Source organism: Taudactylus pleione, unplaced genomic scaffold (genome assembly GCF_031769625.1).
Source record: "Taudactylus pleione unplaced genomic scaffold, aTauple2 ptg000077l, whole genome shotgun sequence".
In the NCBI taxonomy this organism is placed as follows: domain Eukaryota; kingdom Metazoa; phylum Chordata; class Amphibia; order Anura; family Myobatrachidae; genus Taudactylus; species Taudactylus pleione.
This window is the reverse complement of record NW_028284479.1, coordinates 3,381,911-3,402,739: the sequence shown is the minus strand read 5'-3', so window position 1 is coordinate 3,402,739 and position 20,829 is coordinate 3,381,911. Positions and strand designations below refer to the sequence as shown.

The 20,829-nt window shown below is 44.6% G+C and overlaps 1 protein-coding gene across 9 annotated transcripts in view; it reads left to right on the top strand.

Annotated features, from left to right (window-relative positions):
• The first annotated feature begins 6,462 nt into the window (after nucleotides 1-6,462).
• Nucleotides 6,463-20,829, top strand: part of MYBPC1 (myosin binding protein C1) — a 125,161-nt gene continuing 110,794 nt past the window's right edge. For all 9 annotated transcript variants that reach the window (XM_088467847.1, XM_088467846.1, XM_088467844.1 and 6 more), the window contains exons 1-2: nucleotides 6,463-6,576; nucleotides 19,381-19,614. In XM_088467847.1, the coding sequence (XP_088323973.1) occupies nucleotides 6,552-6,576; nucleotides 19,381-19,614 (259 nt within the window). In that variant the 5' untranslated portion in view covers nucleotides 6,463-6,551. The remainder of the gene's footprint in view (nucleotides 6,577-19,380; nucleotides 19,615-20,829) is intronic.

Sequence of the window (20,829 nt, the reverse complement as noted above, 5' to 3'; positions counted from 1 at the left end):
AGTACACTCCAGTCCAAACCTAAAAAAAAATTATTTTCTGTGTTTGTGAATTGTGTGCGCAGTAGCCGCACGTGCATCAACAAAGTAGTGCCAAGCGTGCGCCTGTGTCATAAGTAAAGGGCCGGCTGGCTTGACCGTTAAAGGGTGCTGTAACCTCCGAAAGTACACTCCAGTCCAAACCAAAAAAAAATTATTTTCTGTGTTTGTGAATTGTGTGCGCAGTAGCCGCACGTGCATCAACAAAGTAGTGCCAAGCGTGCGCCTGTGTCATAAGTAAAGGGCCGGCTGGCTTGACCGTTAAGGGTGCTGTAACCCCCGAAAGTACACTCCAGTCCAAACCTAAAAAAAAATTATTTTCTGTGTTTGTGAATTGTGTGCGCAGTAGCCGCACGTGCATCAACAAAGTAGTGCCAAGAGTGCGCCTGTGTCATAAGTAAAGGGCCGGCTGGCTTGACCGTTAAAGGGTGCTGTAACCCCCGAAAGTACACTCCAGTCCAAACCAAAAAAAAATTATTTTCTGTGTTTGTGAATTGTGTGCGCAGTAGCCGCACGTGCATCAACAAAGTAGTGCCAAGCGTGCGCCTGTGTCATAAGTAAAGGGCCGGCTGGCTTGACCGTTAAAGGGTGCTGTAACCCCCGAAAGTACACTCCAGTCCAAACCAAAAAAAAATTATTTTCTGTGTTTGTGAATTGTGTGCGCAGTAGCCGCACGTGCATCAACAAAGTAGTGCCAAGCGTGCGCCTGTGTCATAAGTAAAGGGCCGGCTGGCTTGACCGTTAAAGGGTGCTGTAACCCCCGAAAGTACACTCCAGTCCAAACCAAAAAAAAATTATTTTCTGTGTTTGTGAATTGTGTGCGCAGTAGCCGCACGTGCATCAACAAAGTAGTGCCAAGCGTGCGCCTGTGTCATAAGTAAAGGGCAGGCTGGCTTGACCGTTAAAGGGTGCTGTAACCCCCGAAAGTACACTCCAGTCCAAACCAAAAAAAAATTATTTTCTGTGTTTGTGAATTGTGTGCGCAGTAGCCGCACGTGCATCAACAAAGTAGTGCCAAGCGTGCGCCTGTGTCATAAGTAAAGGGCCGGCTGGCTTGACCGTTAAAGGGTGCTGTAACCCCCGAAAGTACACTCCAGTCCAAACCAAAAAAAAAATATTTTCTGTGTTTGTGAATTGTGTGCGCAGTAGCCGCACGTGCATCAACAAAGTAGTGCCAAGCGTGCGCCTGTGTCATAAGTAAAGGGCCGGCTGGCTTGACCGTTAAAGGGTGCTGTAACCCCCAAAGTACACTCCAGTCCAAACCAAAAAAAAATTATTTTCTGTGTTTGTGAATTGTGTGCGCAGTAGCCGCACGTGCATCAACAAAGTAGTGCCAAGAGTGCGCCTGTGTCATAAGTAAAGGGCCGGCTGGCTTGACCGTTAAAGGGTGCTGTAACCCACAAAGTACACTCCAGTCCAAACCAAAAAAAAAATTATTTTCTGTGTTTAGCCGCACGTATATATCAAATCGATATAACATAAATGGAGGACCAAACTTTCTCCGATAAAAATAAAATAGAGAAAGATCAAGAACCACTTCCTCCTAGTGCTGAAGCTGCTGCCACTAGTCATGACATAGACGATAACATGCCATCAACGTCGTCTGCCAAGGCCGATGCCCAATGTCATAGTAGAGGGCACATACAATCCCAAATGGCAAAGTTCAGGAAAATGACCTTGAAAAAGACATTTAAATCAGCTGAAGAGAAACGTAAACTTGCCAATATGCCATTTACGACACGGAGTGGCAAGGAACGGCTAAGGTCGATCCCTAGTATGTTCATGACTAGTGGTTCAGCTTCACATGACGATGGAAGCACTCCTCCCACTAAAAAAATCAAAAGAGTTAAGCTGGCAAAAGCACAGCGAAGAACTGTGCTTTCTAAGAAGATATCACAAATCCCCAAGGAGAGTCCAAGTGTGGTGGTGGTTGCGATGCCTGACCTTCCCAGCACTGGACGGGAAGAGGTGGCTCTTTCCACCATTTGCACGCCCCCTGCAAGTGCTGAAAGGAGCACCCACAGTCCACTTGCTGATATGCAAATTGAAGATGTCACTGTTGAAGTACAACAGGATGAGGATACTGGTGTAGCTGGCGCTGAGGAGGAAGTTGGCGAGGAGGATTCTGATGGTGATGTGGTTTGTTTAAATCAGGCTCCGGGGGAGACAGTTGTTGTCCGTGGGATGAAAAAGCCCATCACGGTCATGCCTGGGCAGAAGACCAAACATTCCACCTCTTTGGTCTGGCAATATTTCTATCCAAATCCGGACAACAACTGTCTTGCCATATGTACCATATGTAAAGGTGAAATAAGTAGGGGTAGGGACGTCAACCACCTAGGAACATCCTCCCTTATACGGCACCTGCAGCGCGTTCATAAAAAGTTACTGTCAAGTTCAGAAACTTTGGCTCAGACCGTAAGCAGTCCAGGGACACCTAAATCCCGTTGTCCTGTTGTATCCAAGCGCCTGCAAACCACACCGTCAACTCCCTCCTCGTCAATTTCCTCCTTAGTCAGGATCGGAAGTAGTCCTGCAGGCCATATCACTGGCATGACTGACTCTCCTATCCGGGATTCCTCCGGAGGATCCTGCATTGCTACGCCTACTGCTGCCGCTGCTGCTGTTGCTGCTGCTGCTGGGAGTCGTTCATCATCCCAGAGAGGAAGTAGGAACACCACTACTTTTACTAAACAATTGACCCTCCAACAGTCCTTAGCGAGGAGGATGAAGTACGACAGCAGTCATCCTGAAGCAAAACGTATAACTGAGGCCTTGACTGCTATGTTGGTGTTAGACGTGCGTCCGGTATCCACCATTAGTGCAGTGGGATTTAGACAATTGATGGAGGTAGTGTGTCCCCGGTTCCAAATCCCGTCTAGATTCCACTTCACTAGGCAGGCGATACCGAGACTGTACAGAAACGTCAGAAAAAGTGTCCTCAGTGTCCTGAAAAATGCCGTTGTACACAATGTCCACTTAACCACGGACATGTGGACAAGTGGAACAGGGCAGACTAAGGACTATATGACTGTGACAGCCCACTGGGTAGATGTATCACCTTACGCAGCAACAGCAGCAGCGTCACCAGTAGCAGCATCTCAGAAACGCCAGCTCGTTACAAGGCAGGCTACGCTGTGTATCACCGGTTTCAGTAAGAGGCACACCGCCGACAACCTCTTAGAGAAACTGAGGGAAATCATCGCCCAGTGGCTTACCCCACTTAGACTCTCCTGGGGATTTGTGATATCTGACAACGCCACCAATATTGTGCGGGCATTACATCTGGGCAAATTCCAGCACGTCCCATGTTTTGCTCACACAATAAACTTGGTGGTGCAGAATTTTCTGAAAAGCGACAGGGGCGTGCAGGAGACGCTTTGGGTGGCCCGAAAAATTTCTGGCCACTTTCGCCATTCAGCGACTGCGTGCCGAAGACTGGAGCGCCAGCAAACACTCTTGAACCTGCCCCGCCATCACCTGAAGCAAGGGGTTGTGACGCGGTGGAACTCAACCCTCTATATGCTTCAGAGGATGGAGGAGCAGCAAAAGGCCATACAAGCCTATACATCCACCTATGACATAGGCAAAGGAGGGGGTATGCACCTGACTCAAGCGCAGTGGAGAATGATTTCCGTGTTGTGCAAGGTTCTTCAGCCCTTCGAACTTGCCACACGTGAAGTCAGTTCAGACACTGCCAGCTTGAGTCAGGTCATTCCCCTCATCAGGCTTTTGCAGAAGCAGCTGGAGAAAGTGAAGGAGGAGCTAAGACGGAGCGATTCCGCTCGGCATGTGGGACTTGTGGATGAAGCCCTTCATTCGCTTTGCCAGGATTCCAGGGTGGTCAATCTGTTGAAATCAGACCACTACATTTTGGCCACCGTGCTCGATCCTAGGTTTAAAGCCTATGTGGTGTCTCTCTTTCCGGCCGACACAAGCCTGCAGAGGTGCAAAGACCTGCTGGTGAACACACTGTCAGCTGAAGCGGAACGTGACACGTCAACGGCTCCTTCTTCATTTTCTCCCGCAACTGGGGCTGCCAGGAAAAAACTTAGGTATCCTAAGCAACCCGCTGGCGGTGATGCAGGGCAGGCAGGACCAAGTTTGGACATCTGGTCCGGACTGAAGGACCTGGCAACAATTTCTGACATGTCTACTGTCACTGCATATGATACTGTCACCATTGACAGAATGGTGGAGGATTACATCGGTGACAGCATCCAAGTAGGCATGTCAGACAGTCCATACCTGTACTGGCAGGAAAAAGAGGCAATTTGGAGGCCCCTGTACAAACTGGCTCTATTTTACCTGAGTTGCCCCCCCTCCAGTGTGTACTCCGAAAGAGTGTTTAGTGCAGCCGGGAACCTTGTCAGCGAAAGGCGTAGGAGGTTGCTTCCACAGAATGTGGAGAAGATGATGTTCATCAAAATGAATTATCAGCTCTTCCAGGGAGACCAGCCTCCAGAACGTACAGAGGGACCTGTGGTGGTGGATTCAAGTGGGGACGAGTTAATACTTTGTGAGGATGAGGATGTACACACTGAAGAGGGTGAGGAATCGGTGGATGAGGAGGATGAGGATGACATCTTGCCTCCGTAGAGCCAGTTTGTGCAGGGACACATTAATTGCCAGCTTGTTTTGTGGGGGCCCAAACGAACCAATCATTTCAGCCACAGTTGTGTGGCAGACCCTGGCGCTGAAATGATTGATTTGTTAAAGTGTGCATGTCCTGTTTATACAACATAAGGGTGGGTGGGAGGGCCCAAGGACAATTCCATCTTGCACCTCTTTTTTTCTTTGCATTATGTACAGTTTGGGGCCTAGTTTTTCTAACTGCCATCCTGTCTGCCACTGCAGTGTCACTCCTAGATGGGTCACGTGTTTGTGCCGCCCACTCGTGTCGCTTAGCATAGTCATCCAGCTACCTCGGTGCAACCTTTTGGACATAAAAACACTATTGTGAGGTGTGAGGTGTTCAGAATAGACTGGAAATGAGTGGAAATTAAGGTTATTGAGGTTAATAATAGCATAGGAGCAGAAAAACCTACAAATTCTGTGATTTTAGCTGTTTTTATGCTTTTTTTCAAAAAAATACAGATCCAAAACACAAAACCCAGAACCCAAAACACGGAAGGGTGGTTTTGGCAAAACCAATCCAGATCCAAAACACGAAGAAAGATCCAGATCCAAAACCAAAACACAAAACACGAAAAGTGGCCGGTGCACACCCCTAGTTAATACTTAAGGTGCATACACACACAACGATTTTTGTAATGATTATCGTTAACGATATCGTTTATCGTTCAATCGTTGTAAAAATCGTTCACTTTCTGAGTTAAAACGATGAACGATTATCAATTTTTTGAACTACAAATGATTTTTGCATATTCCCTTAATGAAAATCGCTCAGTTGGTCAGTCTGACTGAACTACAGACTACAAACGTGAACGCGCATGAACGATAATCATTCATTTTAACTCAGAAAGTGAACGATTTTTTCAACGATTGAACGATAAACTATATCGTTATCGATAATCGTTCAAAAAATCGTGTGTGTATGCACCTTAAGGGGTAATTTTGCTAAAGTGACAGTTCTTAGAAATGGAAATGTTGCCCATAGCAACCAATGGAATTCTAACTTTTATCTTCTAGAAGGTATGGGCAACATCTCCACTTCTAAAAACTCTCACTAAATTTACCCCTTATAGTTTCGGTGAGATTTACATCTAGTATCCATCATGAAAAGTATGCACTTGATTTTAGCCTATGTCTTTGTATCTACTTCAATCACTGCATACAAAAGTCCAACAGAGAATATTATGTTACATGTGCTACAACCAGGGCCGTAGCTAGGGTAGTGCGGCCGGTGCCATCGCACAGGGCACCACAGGTCAGGGGGCGCTGTTTGGGCCTGTCAAATTTCTGTTTATTATCATGCTCACATGTAGCTTCCTCTTGTTTCATCCACAGCATCTCCTGGCCTCCCCTATCTCTTCCCGGGCCCTTCCCCATGAGGCCATTCCCCTTTTTTGGGTGCATTATGTCCCTTTGAAAATGAGGGGGTCACCAATGCTTTCTCTGGCACAGGGCACCAAAAAGTCTAGTTACGGCTCTGGCTACAACAGGTATAGTCCTATAGAGCTTTTATAACGAAGGATGCTGTGTGCCCTTTAACTCCATCACTGATTCCTATCTGTATGTGTGAGCAGCTGAATTTAGAAGCTCAGAGATGTTCTCATCCACCACATGAGATGTAACAAAGATTCTTTCCAAAAGCTGAGAGAGTGCTGCTCAGACAACAGATGGGAGAGTTCCCATAACTGTCAATTTTCCAAACATTTGCATAGTAAAGAGAGGAGGTGCCATCCGATTGATATATAAAGTGGAGGAATTCCTCTCCCCCTCTGTTCTCAAACTGATCTTCATCTGTGTTGTGTGTCTACCTGGCTGCTGCCGACCTGGTTTTGTTTTGTGGAAAGTGCAATACTCTTTGGGAATAAAGAGTTATTACTAATATGCCAGAACCAACCAAGAATACAGGTGAGTATCTGTGGCTTATTTGCCACATTTAGCTGAATCACATTTAGCAAAAGATGCATTTCATATAATATATAGCAAAATGAATGAGATGCTGGTGATGCCAAGTGGCTGATAATGCTGATGCTTTTAGTAAATGGATCCAATATGGCATAAATAACAAACATTTTATGCATGAAGCTGATCAAATATTACGTGCCATTGTTGTGAGCCCTGGGCCTGAATCATTACCGATCGCAACTGCGGTTACATTCCGCGCATGCGTATGCATCGCAGTGTGTTTGCGAAAGCTTCACTGCAATCACTCTGCGATCACAGTGTCTACGCAGACCCATCACAAAGTTATTGACAGGAAGTGACAGTTTGGGGGGGTGACGTGGGGGTGGTCAGCGAAACACAGGCATGCCAGTGTGTTTGAACGCCGTTACAGCGGCATGCATAAATTAGGCACCGCAATGCCATACGCAGCTTGGGCTTTCACTGCGTGTGCTGAGGTTAGCAATTCCTGACTAAGGTCAGACCTTGTGTAAGTGTGCGTGAGGCTGCGATGGTACTCGATGTTACCGATGGTCGCAGTCATGCTAAGTATTACAGATGTGTGTAAGGTAAAGTGGGCGTCCTTATGTTAGGCTGCGACGGCATTGCTATTGCAAACATTTGCCTATTTTTGCAGTGGGACTGCGTGCATAATCGCAGCTGCAATCACAATAGCGATCCGTAAATGGCCCCCTGTCCTTTATTAACCCCGGCTTACATGCAATATACTCTGAAATAAATATGAGGTCTCACAGCATTTTGGGACATCCTATCACACAGGTGAATAGTTGTATAACCTCAGACAGACTGGTGCTGCAAGGCTCCTTCTAATCTTCCCAGAATTACTTCCTCAGTGATTTCTCTAGTTTTTAGCTCATTGGACATGATAAAAACGTATACTGTAAGTACTTGCACATATAGACATGTATTGTAGAAGTTTACAGTCACTGCATCATGTTATGGAACTACATTCTATTGTTATATTTCATGGTCTTTGTGACTGCCACTCACAGTTACATTTACTGACACTAGTAATAGGGATGTTACATGTTCATCCATCAGTAACAAGAAATGAAATCATACGAACACTACCACACAAGACACTCTGGTATAACACATAGTAGTATGTAGATTTTTCTTTTCGGTCCTTGATGTTATTTTTATACACAAGTAATATTTCACAAAAAATGCTGCTGATTATTTTTCCTAGAAATTGTTCAATTATACTCATGGCTTGGCAGCCCAACTCCATGCTGAACAGATAACAGTGTCTTCATAACATGGACCGGCTGTAGTTATAACTGCAGCTCCTTTACTAACAAATTGCAAATGCAAAAATCTGCAATAACCAATAGCAACCAACCAGATATTCGCTCTCTTTTAACTTGTATTAGATTGGTCGATTGCTGATTGCACCTTGTTATAAAATTATCACCCATAAGTTTTATTCTGTATTAACATTTTCAGGATACATCAACAAATATATGTTTCTGCTTGTGTATAATGTCTATAGCAGTGGTTTCCTCAAAGCATCCTTAAAGTTCAGGTTTTCAGTATATCCATACTTAAGCACAGGTGACTTAATTAGTACCTCAGTCAGTTTGATTATACCATCTAAGCACAAGCATGGATATCCATAAAACCTGGACTGTGATGGTGCCTTGAGGACCTAGTTTGGCAACTCATGGTCTATAGAACACATGAAAATATGTTCCGCATAATAAATATGGATCGGTTATATGGACCGATGTATATACAGTGTATGTATGTATATATATATATATACATATATATATATATTATTCAGTATTAATGTCACCAAAAGTTGTTATATAAAGCTGCTCTTTTAAGCTTTATATACAGTATGTATATTCTGTACAAACATCTTCTATGGTGTAAACATATAACAGTTATATATAACATAGAGTCCGTGAGCTTATTTCACTTCTAGAAATAAAAGATGGCTTTTACAAGGTTTGCTTATTGTTTGGTGAGTGGTTTTAAACACACCCTGTATGCTGTGCAGTGATATTTCAGAACATGCCACTGACATTATCTTCCACTGCAAAGCATTCCAGGAGCTTATTTCAGAATCCTTATATCCCACATTGGAACTATAAAAATTCAGCTCCAGCTTTATGAAGCTGAAAATATCTGTAACAGGCAATCTCTTGGCACACAATTCTGACCAAACATAGCTAGGTTCTTCACCATTGTAAATGTCTTACATTGTCCATCACATATACCCTGTGGAGTGGCGATGTACTGGTTTAATAGTGGGGATGATATTCATATGTTAAGGTGCATACACATGTAACGATTTTGTAACCAACGATTATCTGTCAGATTTTCTGTCAGATTTTCCCTTGAAAAGTGAACGATTTTTTGAAGTGTAATGAACGATTTTTACAACGATGAACAAAAAATGTTCCTTCCCTTAATGAAAATCGTTATGTTGGTCAGTCTGAAATGAACTACAAAGTACAAATCGTGTGTACGCACCTTTAGACCCTATTTTATAGACAGATGTTAGTATAGAACATTCCAGGTCAGAGCTCATAGTCTATCAAATCTCCACATTTTTAACAGACTGAAGAACCAACTCAAGTGACGTTGTATGCTGCAAAGTAAGGGTGTTGGAAGTGTACAGTAGTATTATTCTTATTGTTCTTTTTCAGGTTTTTGCTAAATTGAAAAGTAGAGTACAGTGGCCATAAAATATAAGTGTATTTATATGTATGTTGACATTCACAAATATATTCAAATATTTCAGGATATTAATGTGAAGATATTTTTATCAATGGGGATATATGAATTAGTTGAGAAGAAAGCTGCTTGAAATGAATGGGGATCTTCATTTAAAATGCATTTATGACTATCCCGTACCATAAAGAAACTTCCTTCTTTTAATAAGTGAGACCAGCCATACTTAGCTCATACTTGTGATACATCACTCACTGCTACCACTAATGGTTCTTCACTGCTTACAGTGTCCATCTTTTCAGGGCACCTGTGACTTCCTTAGTGTAATGTGCTCGTTCAAATTGTAATGGGTAGTACATTGCAATTTATTTTATTTATTGCTATGTATTTAAATTTAATTAAAATGGATATTAACATAGAAACAAAAAAGTAAAAGCACCTTTGTCCATTGGTTTGGGGCCAAAGACTTTTTGGGTATGATAGAAGAATAAAAGTAAGTTTTGTGTAGAGCAGGGGTTCCCAACCACGGTCCTCAAGGCACACTAACAGTCCAGGTTTTAGGGATAGCCATACTTGAACACAAGTGGCTTAATTAGTACCTCAGTTATTTTGATTTTACCATCTGTGCACAATCATGGATATCATTAAAACCAGGACTGTTAGTGTGCCTTGAGGACCAAGGTTGGGAATCACTGGTGTAGAGTGATGATAATAGTAGAGTAGCCCAAAGAGGTTAAAAAGGTGGTTTGGTATATTGTTAAGCTTGAGTAAAGAGTTTTCAGGGAATTCTTGAAGGTTTGGAGTCTAGGGAAAAGTCTTGTTGTACAAGGGAAGAAATTCCACAGAGTGGGTTCTGCCAAAAAGAAATCCTGTAACCTGATGAGAGGCACTTTTCTCAACCAAAGTAAAGGGTGGAGGCTGTGAGTTTTTATAAATGAAGAGATTTGTTAATGGATTCGTATGTGAGTAGAAGTAGTTATACTGGATTTGGTAAAGTATAGGTAACCAATGTCAGGACTGAAAGATCGGAGCAGCAGTAGAAGAACATTTTGAAATTAAATTTAGTCTAATTATTTTATTCAAAGCAGAGTGTATGGGCCAAAGTCTGATTAGGGAATACAAGTAAGAAATGGTTTACAATATTCAATGCAGGAGATAATGAACACATGAATGAAAGTTTTTGCAATGTCATTCATGAGATACTTGCATATTCTTGAAAAGTATCTTAGGAGTATGTAACATGATTTGCATATAGACTGCATATAGTGAATAAAATACAGTTCTGAGTCAAGAATAACAGCTAGAGAGCGAGCTGGAGGAGAAGTTTTCATTGTCATGTTGCCGACAGATTTTATATTCGATAGGTAGTTTATTTTGACAAATTTAAATTTTATACGTTTAGTTATAAATGATTGAGCTTGATGTGGCGAGAGAACGTCCAGAACAAAATAGCATTCAGTAATAGGGGCCAACACACATGGCAAAAAAATGGTAGATGAGAAGAAGACTATACACACTGGCAGGTATATGGGCCGATCAATTGATCGGCCAATATATCTTGTGTGCGTCGGCCAGTGTGTACCCAGCGATATGTCTGTGAATTATGTTGTTCCCAGACATATCCCAGCCGATGCCCAATATATCTCCAGATATTTTGGGTATCGTGCTCTGTTTACGAGCAGTCAGCCAACCACCCGTACACTTGCAGCGGAAGCCGAGGCGAGTGGTACCCAACCCTAATTCTATCCCCACCATCCCCGGCTAAGTGCTCATACTTACCGCCATCCGAACGTTCGGGCTTCCGGTGGTCGTGATGCCGACGCCGGTATCCAGACTTCCATCGGGCTATCGGCATCGGCATTATGCCGGGCAGCAGGATTCTGGCATCAGTATTTCGACTGTCGGCATCCCGTCTGCCAGCATATCAACTGCATGCCATATCTGTAAGGTGTGTACCCAGCTTAAGAAAAGTGGCATAGATAGAGAAGAGCAGAAATTATAGGACTGAGTCTGAATACTCCTGCAGATAGAGGAAACAGAGAGAAGGTGAATCCAGAATAAAAATCACTGAAACAGCGATAAGTATTATTATCCTTTAGTTTTATGGAGCCACAAGGTGTCTGCAGAGCCTTACATAGTACATAAACATAAGAAGTGCAAACAAAACAAGAAAAAAGTGTAAGAGACATAAAGTACAACACATGGGCAGCCAGGGCCGTAGTTAGGGTAGTGTGGCCGGTGCCATCGCACAGGGCACCAAAGGTCAGGGCAGAGCCGTAACTAGACTTTTTGGTGCCCTGTGCCAGAAAGAGCATTGGCGCCCCCCTCATTTTTCAAAGGGACATAATGCGCCCAAAAAAGGGCCATGGCCTCATGGGGAAGGGCCAGGGAAGTGATGGGAGAGGCCAGGAGATGCTGGGGATGAAATAAAAGGAAGCTACAAGCAAGAATGATAATAAACAGAAATTTGATAGGCCCAAACAGTGCCCTCCTTATGTCTCAATAACTTTATTTGTTTCTTCTGCATTGCTGGGGCTATTAATTGTTCTGTAAAACAAATGGACTAAATTGATATGGCATCCTTACATTACTAAATGTCCTTACTTTGAATGGATCAACATCTTCCACTTTACATTTCTTGCAAATTTGTTCCTCATTTTGAACTTATGTGAAGATCTGTATCAATAAAACCAATCATGGATTCCTAAAATAGATTGGGTCCTACCTGCATAATATTATCATTACCTGTATTCTTTTTTTTTTAATAAGACACCTGAATTTTTTTTATAAGGCACATGAAAGTTTGCAGCACCAGACAGCTAGCAGTAGAAGTCCTACAAAATACACAATAAATATGAATACATAACACATGAGGCAGGCAAATGAAGTGCAGAAATGAGACAGAGGGCCTGATTCAGAGCCGGACGCTCTAACCAGAGCGCTCGCTCTGAATCAGTGCCCTCCTACCTAAAAATGGAGCGGCCTCTTGGACGCTTGCATAGCTGTGGGTTACCACCCACAGCTATAGCGAGCGTCCATGATGATGGTCGCGATGGTCAAGCCCATCGCGACCATCGGGCTTGCGACGAGACCCTGCGGTAGGGTCTCGCTGCCGCAAGCCCAGGAGTGATTTTGGCTCTATCAGAGCCAAAATCACTCCCACTGACATCACTACTGATGTCAGTGGGGCCGGACCCAGACGGTAGGCGTTCCCATGGGAACGCCTCCATCTGGCAGCCACGCCCCCGGCACGCCCACCAAAGGGGGCGTGCTGTCACTCACCATCGACAGCACGCCCCCTTTGGTGCAAGACCCGGAGCGACAGCTTGGCTGTCGCTCGCCGGGTCTCGCGCATGCGCATGACAGAGCTCCCTCCGTCGTGCGCATGTGCAATAGGGCACCATCGACCCGCTTGCGAGCATCCTACGCTCGCGAGCGGGTCTGAATTAGGCCCTCAGGGTACAGAGCACACTACTCGTGAGTGGATGTGGCAGGTATTATCAGATATAAGGGTCTATGTACTAAGATATAAAGTACCAACCAAGCAGCTCCTAACTGTCATTCTTCAAATGCAGCCTGTAAAGTTACAGTTAGTATCTGATTGCATAGGCAAACGCAGGGGGGGTTTCCGTCTGCCTGGAAACCCCCCTCCCCAGCAAACACCATGATTACAATAGAAATAGTAATATAATACAATGTTACTAGCACTGCATGTTCTTCTCAGTATCACAAATGAAAAGATTAGCAACACCTGTGGATCTTTTAAAATATGTCAGCCAGTAATAAGTATACCTATGCACCAACTAGGAGATGTGGAAAACATGCACTGTAAGGAGTGCACTGCTATAGACCATCAATAGGGATAATTGTTAATACTGTATAATAATACACTATCCAGTACATAAGGAGACCAATATGTACATATATGTCCAGGGCAGTGCTAGGTTCTTCTGCTGCTCCCCCAGACTCCCGGACTTGCTCCAATGCTCAGCAATGGTGCCCACATCTGAAAAAAAACATTCTGCTCAGGCAGGATGGACCATCTGTCGCATCTAATGGCTTACTGTGATCCCTGGTCCTGTATATGCTGGAATTATGCAACACAATATACTTTGGATGATGCATATTAAAGCTGGATAAGTGATAATTATACCCTCTTCATGGATTGGCCACACTCTCTCTAAAATCAAGCATTTGGAAACCCCCCTCTAGAAATCCTGCGTTTGCCACTGGATTATTTGGTACTTTATCTGTGTCCACTTTATCTCTCTCCAAGGCTTACTACAGACCCCACAGAGAGGAGGTGGGTTTTGAGAGAGAGCTTCAAATATTTGAAGTTGGGAGATTCTGTTAAGCTGGAGTAGGGAGTTGTTTAAAATGGGAGCAACATGGGATAAGTGTTGGGGGCTGGAGTGAGAAGTGGTTTTCACAGGGGAGGAGAGACGTAGGATGAAGTCAGAATGGAGAGGGCAAACTGCAGTGCATTTCGTGACATGATGAGAGATGTACAGTATAAAAGGGTGACACCAGTGATTGTTGGTTGGTGAGCAGCTTAAATTGATTTCTGGAGGTAGTGAGGAGCAAGTGTAAGGATTTGATGATTGGTGAAAGGAAGATCAGTCTCACCGCTGCATTCAGGACAGATTATAGAGGGGAGAGATGGGTCAGAGGAAGGCCAGGCAAGAGGAGGTAGCAGCAGTCAGGGCATTAAATAATGAAAGAATGGACAAGGGCTTTTGTAACATCCTGAATGAAAAAGGAGCATATAGCAATTATTTGAATGAGGGGGCAAAAAGACAGCATAAAGGACTGGGGGGGTCACTCAGACCCGATCGCAAGCACTGATGTGCTCGCAAACGGGTTGATGGGTAGCCCTGCGCACGCGCAGCAGCCGCATTGCGCGTGTGCAAGCCCCGGAGGGAGAGAGAAACTCTCTCACTCCGGAGCTCGCTACAAATCAACAGCTCGCCCCTTTTTGTAGGCGGGCCGGGGGGGGGGTGGTTTCCAAAACGGAGGCGTTCCTTCAGGAACGCCTACCGTTTTGTGGGCGGCCGCACTGACATCATCAGTGATGTCAGTGGGGAGCTTCCTGCTCCATCAGAGCAGAAAGCTCCCTGGGGCTTGCGAGTGCCCAGACCCAACCTTAGAGTCTGGTCGCAAGCCCCGATGGTCGCGATGGTGATCACCATCGCGACCATCACCCTGGATCGCTAGCTAAGCTGTGGGTGGTAACCCACAGCTTAGCTTGCCAACCAGGTGGCCGCACCAAAAAAAAAGAAGCGCCCGCCCTCATTCAGAGAGAGCGATTGCTTCTTGCGACCGCCTCTGAATGAGGTCCTGGATGTGTACAGTGAAGCTGAGGGTAACACAATTATATATTGAAACTACAGTAGTAAGGGGAAAGATGATGAGCTCTATTTTGGATATAATGAGCTTGAGGTACCGCAGCATTATGGTAGTGATGGCAGGGAGGTAGATGGGTACATGGGGCCTTATTCAGAGTTGGACACAAATGCAAAAAATTAGCATTCTGCATCCTATTCAGACTTACCTGCAAAAGCCAGATGTGACCAATACTGCATAGGTAGCAAATGTGCTTTCCTCTTCCCTTTCTTTAACCCCTTCACTTTTATCTCCTTTTGAACTATCACTTAGTTATTCCACAAAAGGGTTGCCATAGACTTGTGTGCAGTGTCCTTAAGGTACCTTCTTTCTGTGGCCGCTTTCTCACAATATTGCTCCATCAGCCCACACTTGAGTCTGTGGGACCGTAATTTATCTTTGTGCCACAAGAAATGTGGCTGTGACAGAGTTAGGAAAACATGCAGTGATGTGCTCTAGTATATCATTTGCTACTGCTACTGTATGTCTCAGATCTGAAGCCAGTGATTTCCAAATGCCTCATTAGGAGGAAGACCACAGATACGACCTGTCCAAGATCCGTGCACCTGGGATGTGATGATTGACACCAACATAGTAAAATTAGATGATCTCTGAAGTGCATGTGTGCCAAGGGCTTGGCCTTACACAATAATTATTTAAGAACACATTGACAATTACTGTAGGCCACATCTCCTGTTATAGTGTATATATATATATATATATATATATATATATAAAATGCACAAGCTAGAGACACTAAATTGTGATGTGCTGCCTCATTGTTAGGTTGTGCTTTAGTTTAGAAGCTGTAAATACAATAAATAAAACTATATGTAATAAACTGCAAGTAGGAACATTAGGAAATGTCCAAAAAATTGTGTATCCCTCCAAATCAGTAGTCATTTTTAAGTATAACATTGAAATGTATCACAATTCCTTAATAAATTCACAAGTCCAGTTGCAGATGTCAGTTAGTCTTAACACTTATTACCCCATTAACAATCACACTACATGCCTCACCTTATTGAATTGTTTTGCTAATTTCTTCACAATCTCTAAGAATACTGAATTAAATTCCTTTTATACAGTGCAATTATAATGGATAAGAGGGATATGTGTTACAAGAAGTCCTATTCATTTTGACGGTCCTTAGGTCTCCCTGAATATACATTTTTTAGGCAGTGCTGATTCCCGACTGCTGGTATTTTATAGCTTCATAACCGAGCACAGGGTCTCATTCAGACCCGCTCGCGAGCGCAGGACGCTCGCAAGCGGGTCGATCGTCCCCAAATGCGCACGACGGCGGGAGCTCCGTCGTGCGTATGCGCGAGACCCGCATAGCAACATGCCAAGCTGTCGCTCTGGGTCTCGCACCAAAGGGGGCGTGCTGTCGATGGTGACTGACAGCACGCCCCCTTTGGTGGGCGTGCCGGGGGCGTGGCTGCCAGACGGAGAGGTTCCCATGGGAACGCCTACCATCTGGGGCCGGCCCCACTGACATCACTAGTGATGTCAGTGGGAGTGATTTTGGCTCTGATAGAGCCAAAATCACTCCAGGGCTTGCGGCAGCGAGACCCTACCGCAGGGTCTTGTTGCAAGCCCGATGGTGGCGATGGTCTTGACCATCGCGACCATCATCATGGACGCTCGCATAAGCTGTGGTAACCCACAGCTATGCGAGCGTCCAGGAGGACGCTCCAAATTTAACTAAAACGGCCCTGATTCAGAGCGAGCGCTCTGGTCAGAGCGTCCGGCTCTGAATCAGGACCACAGTTCCCAAGTCTGCTAGGGGTCAGTTAGACAGAGAATCATTCCTTAAATATTGTATTACCTAGTAAGCATTACATTTTGCATTTTTAAAAAGATTGTCATTGAATAACATATTCAAATAAATATATTATTTATATTAAATATGACAAAACTGATCATAAGAAAAGTAATGCATTTAGATTTGAGCTGCCCTTATTCATTTTTGAAAAAGTACTGAAATGTCATTCATTATTCCCCATCATCAGTACAGAGCATTTTATTATTAGTGTATGTATATGTTTATTATTACTAAAAGAGCATACAGTATGCTGTAAGGATAAAACATAAATGTAGATGTCAGTGACCTCTAAGCTCATGTTACTGCATGCTGACAAATGTCCTCAGCTCTTATTAGACTATGGGTTACAGTATGTCTCCATCAGAGAACACCCAGTGATGACAGGGAATTCCCTCCTCACACCTGCAGTATTCCCTTATTTGTACAGAACACATCCTTCTCTAACATCGAGCCTGATTCAGAGATGAATGCTGATGTCATCGCAGCTGCGATCCATACCAAAATATGCAAATGTCGCAGGTGCTGAGGATTGTATGCTAAACCAATCATCTGCATACAAAGACGCCCATCTGCAGCTTTGCTAATCCAAACATTTACGTAAAAGCATCTGCAAACAAAGGCCCTCATTCAGAGCCGTTCGCTATTTGCGGTCGTTCGTTTAAAAACAAGGGGTGGCTATTCAAATGATCCGTACGCACATTGCAGTCTGTTCACACCTCTAAGTCTGAACGAACGAGCAAAACATACGCTCGTTTATTTGTTAAAAACGCCCCCTGGCCGCTAGCACCATACGTCATGTCCGCTATTTATTAGATTAATCGAGTACATCGACCAGCGTATGAACTGCTCGCTATTCTTGTGGTTGGTGTTTGCTACCACAAATTTGCGAGCAGTTCTGGCTCTAAAATAACCCAGTGACGTGGTCATTGACGCTGCTGTTTTAAATATACACACGCATAAAACGCCCGTTTTGACCTTTAAGCACGCCTGCGTTCGGATCTCCACTCCCCATTTTCAAGCACCTTCCCCTGTTACCACCCACATACGCCTCATTCTGTCACTCAAAATAGCAGGCACTTGCTATATAGCGTACAAACGATTTTCGGCCGCACTGACTGGTTCGCGCATGCGTACTAAAAAGCGTACGCATGCGCAGATGTGCAAACATCGCTCGGAACGAGCGTACTGCCGCTAACGAGCGGCTCTGAATGAGGGCCAAAGACACAGCATTGGTGCAGATCATTTGATTATCGCAGTTCTGAGTAACCCTAAGGCTACTTAGATTGGCCACGGGAACTGAGATGCCAGAGGCATTTTTACAGCGTACGGGATCACAGATGCAGGCTGTGAAATGGCGCTAAAACAGTTGCAACACATCTACCACTATCCGCTACATCCCACAAACGCTCCCTGACAATGACACTGTGAGAAAATAGTTGCTGAGAGCAACTAAGGCAATGTACCTTGGTGCATGCACAGTGCGACATATGTGCAGTTCAGCCATAACTGCTTAACTGTGTAAATAACGACATTGCGTATATCTCTGTGTCAGGCCCAGAATCACAAGGATGTAACTATAGCCATAGATGTCAATGTTACTGCTTTGGGTCTAGGAACAGGGCCGGGCTCCAGGGGTAGCCACGCCCTGTGCCTCCTGGGTAGTCGTCGCCCTCTAGTCTCGCGTGGCTTATGGGGGTGTGACCATAAGTCACACCTCTTAAATGACTTTATTTGGGGGCGTGCCCGCACGGCACTCCTCCCATGTAACGTTAGGCTGAGGGCGAGCCCAGCAGTTCGTCACCAGTTGGGCCTCCCCCAGCCCTCTCCCGGCACTGAATGGATGCCGAGCGCATGTACAAAGTATCCATTCAGCTACTCCGGGGTCCGGCACCGCCGCACCGCTGCGGCGGTGGGGGTGCCCAACCTCTTGACCAGACCACCCACGGGACAATACTGTCCCGCTGAAATCAGGATGTTGGGAGGGGTGCACCCTCTATGGGGTAGTGCCCCTGTACGATTGCACTGGTCGAACATGCCTCAAGGCGGCCCTGTCTGTGAATACAGGACGCCCTCTCTCTGAGGAAAAAAATATGCCTTACTGCTCTAAATAGTCTTTTCAACAAGTTAATCGTACATTTGCAAGGACCTTCCTGGGTACCTCTTGTTATAGGGCATGTATTTTATTTGTGATCTTATACATCAAGTGACTCCTTTTGAACTGTCCAAATACAGTTTATATGATAAGGCACACATTTGCATGGTATAAAATCCCTCCACTAGACAAATAGGACACAGGAAACTAGGCTACTCCAAAGTAATATATAAATTAGGGCATTTTATTGCTTTAGTACACAGGTTGTCAGCAAACAACTAAAAAATAACTATTGTGGAAAAAACTAACTATTTTGTGATCAAATATGTTCATCAGCTAATAGTTCATAATAATTGAGCACGGAATGATTAATGAGTTGCTGCTTCTTGCATTCTTGTCTCCTAGCTAAAACATAATTATTGTAGAATAAAGTAATCATATTAGCTGTATGCATTCTAACATGAGCTCTGTCATGAGTACTTACAATAAGCCACTATCTCTTTGCAAAGGTCACAAGTTGCATGTACAGTATGCAGCCCTGTCTGAGCTACTTGGTAATTTAATCAGGGCATTTATCAGAATAGCAATAATGAAAAAGTGAATTTGCCGCTTGCCTCTGCTGCACCTGTCATAAAGACTAATAAAGAAGCAGACAATCCTTTAGTCGCTTCAGTCATCTAAATATAGTGCTAAAAAAACAGCTTGTGCATACACACGGCTCTGTCCCTTCTGTAGGCAAGACAAGGTCTCTCTTTTTATATTCCAGGATCCACTATCACAGAGCAACATAAGACTGTCCATGTAGCGGGCGGAAGTAGAACTGAAATCACAACCACCCAGACTGTCAAGACTGGGGTCCAAGTCACATGGCAGCAAGATGGGAAGACTGAAAAGTCAGTCAGCCAATCAGAGCACACAAAGCGCACAGTGATCGTGGACAACAATGTGACCCATCAGGAGGAGTTTTCACTTGTGAGTGGAGACTCTAAGTATAAAGAAGGTATGGATGCAACAATAAATAATTCAGTCTTACTTTAGGATATGTGTCGTGCTATTTTATGTTTGTGTCAAACTATACATCTGGTATGTATTAGCGGATAAATACATTGGACTGTTAACTAGGAAATCATTTTTACATACAAAAACATACTGAGATGTAATTCTAATTGTTCAGAGGTGTTTTATGATTTAGTGGGACTGTGCGCAAGAGTAGTTGAGCGACTATTGGTAAGCTGGCGATTATTGGTAAGCTGCACATGTGTGTGAGTCGCACTGCGTGCGCCAAGTTTAATTTTCGTTGTTGCTCGCAGTGATAATTTATTCACAAAGTGATTGACAGACAGGAACCATTTGTGGGATGCAACAGGGAGGTGGCGACTTAAATGCAGTTGTGTCGCGTCCATTTTCGGGGCATGACCGCGATCCTGTACACATTAAAAATTACTCCGATGCCTCCATTTTGACATCCATTCTGTGCAACCATAGGGTTACTCAGAAGTCGGATACTTGACTTCTCTGTGACTGAGCTGCTTCTTTATACGCAGTTGCTTGGATTCGCGAAGCCGCCGGTGGGCGACATTTGAATATTTTCACACAGCCGCTGTGTACAAATTTGCAGCTGCACCGGCATTAGTGTACATCTCTACATCAGGCCTTGAGATCCATATATCTCTGAATTGCTTGTAAGTGCTCTAAGTTGCATGTGAAAGCTCCAGGACATGTGCAGTCTGCTAAGGATCATAAGATCCATGCACAGATGGAATTGTGCGTAAGTCTGAAACCCGATGGTTAGCGCACAACTCCGATAATGGGAGGACTGCGCATGTGCAGGAGGTGTACTGTGCATGTACAGCCCTCCATCTGCGAGTTCGCTCGCAGAGCTTCACAGCTGCAGCCTGATTGACAGGCTGAGACCTTTAGGCAGTGGAGCGGGGGCGTTTCTGGGCAGCATTCTCGGAACAGGGGCTTGTCGCCCTGTTTTTTTGGAGGGACGAGGCAAGGGTCTGCGTCGGTGCACGCCGACTTCCTGGCCTCAATGGTCGTGATTATTCCAATGGTGACCCCAGACTGTGACTTCAGTGGCATCACTGGGATCACGCAGATGCAGCAAGGAGGTATCTGACACCTCCTTCTGTATATGCATTATGAGTGGACAGAATTGCACAGCTGCTTGTGTGTGGTTGTGCATTCCGTCCATCTCTGAATCAGGCCTAGT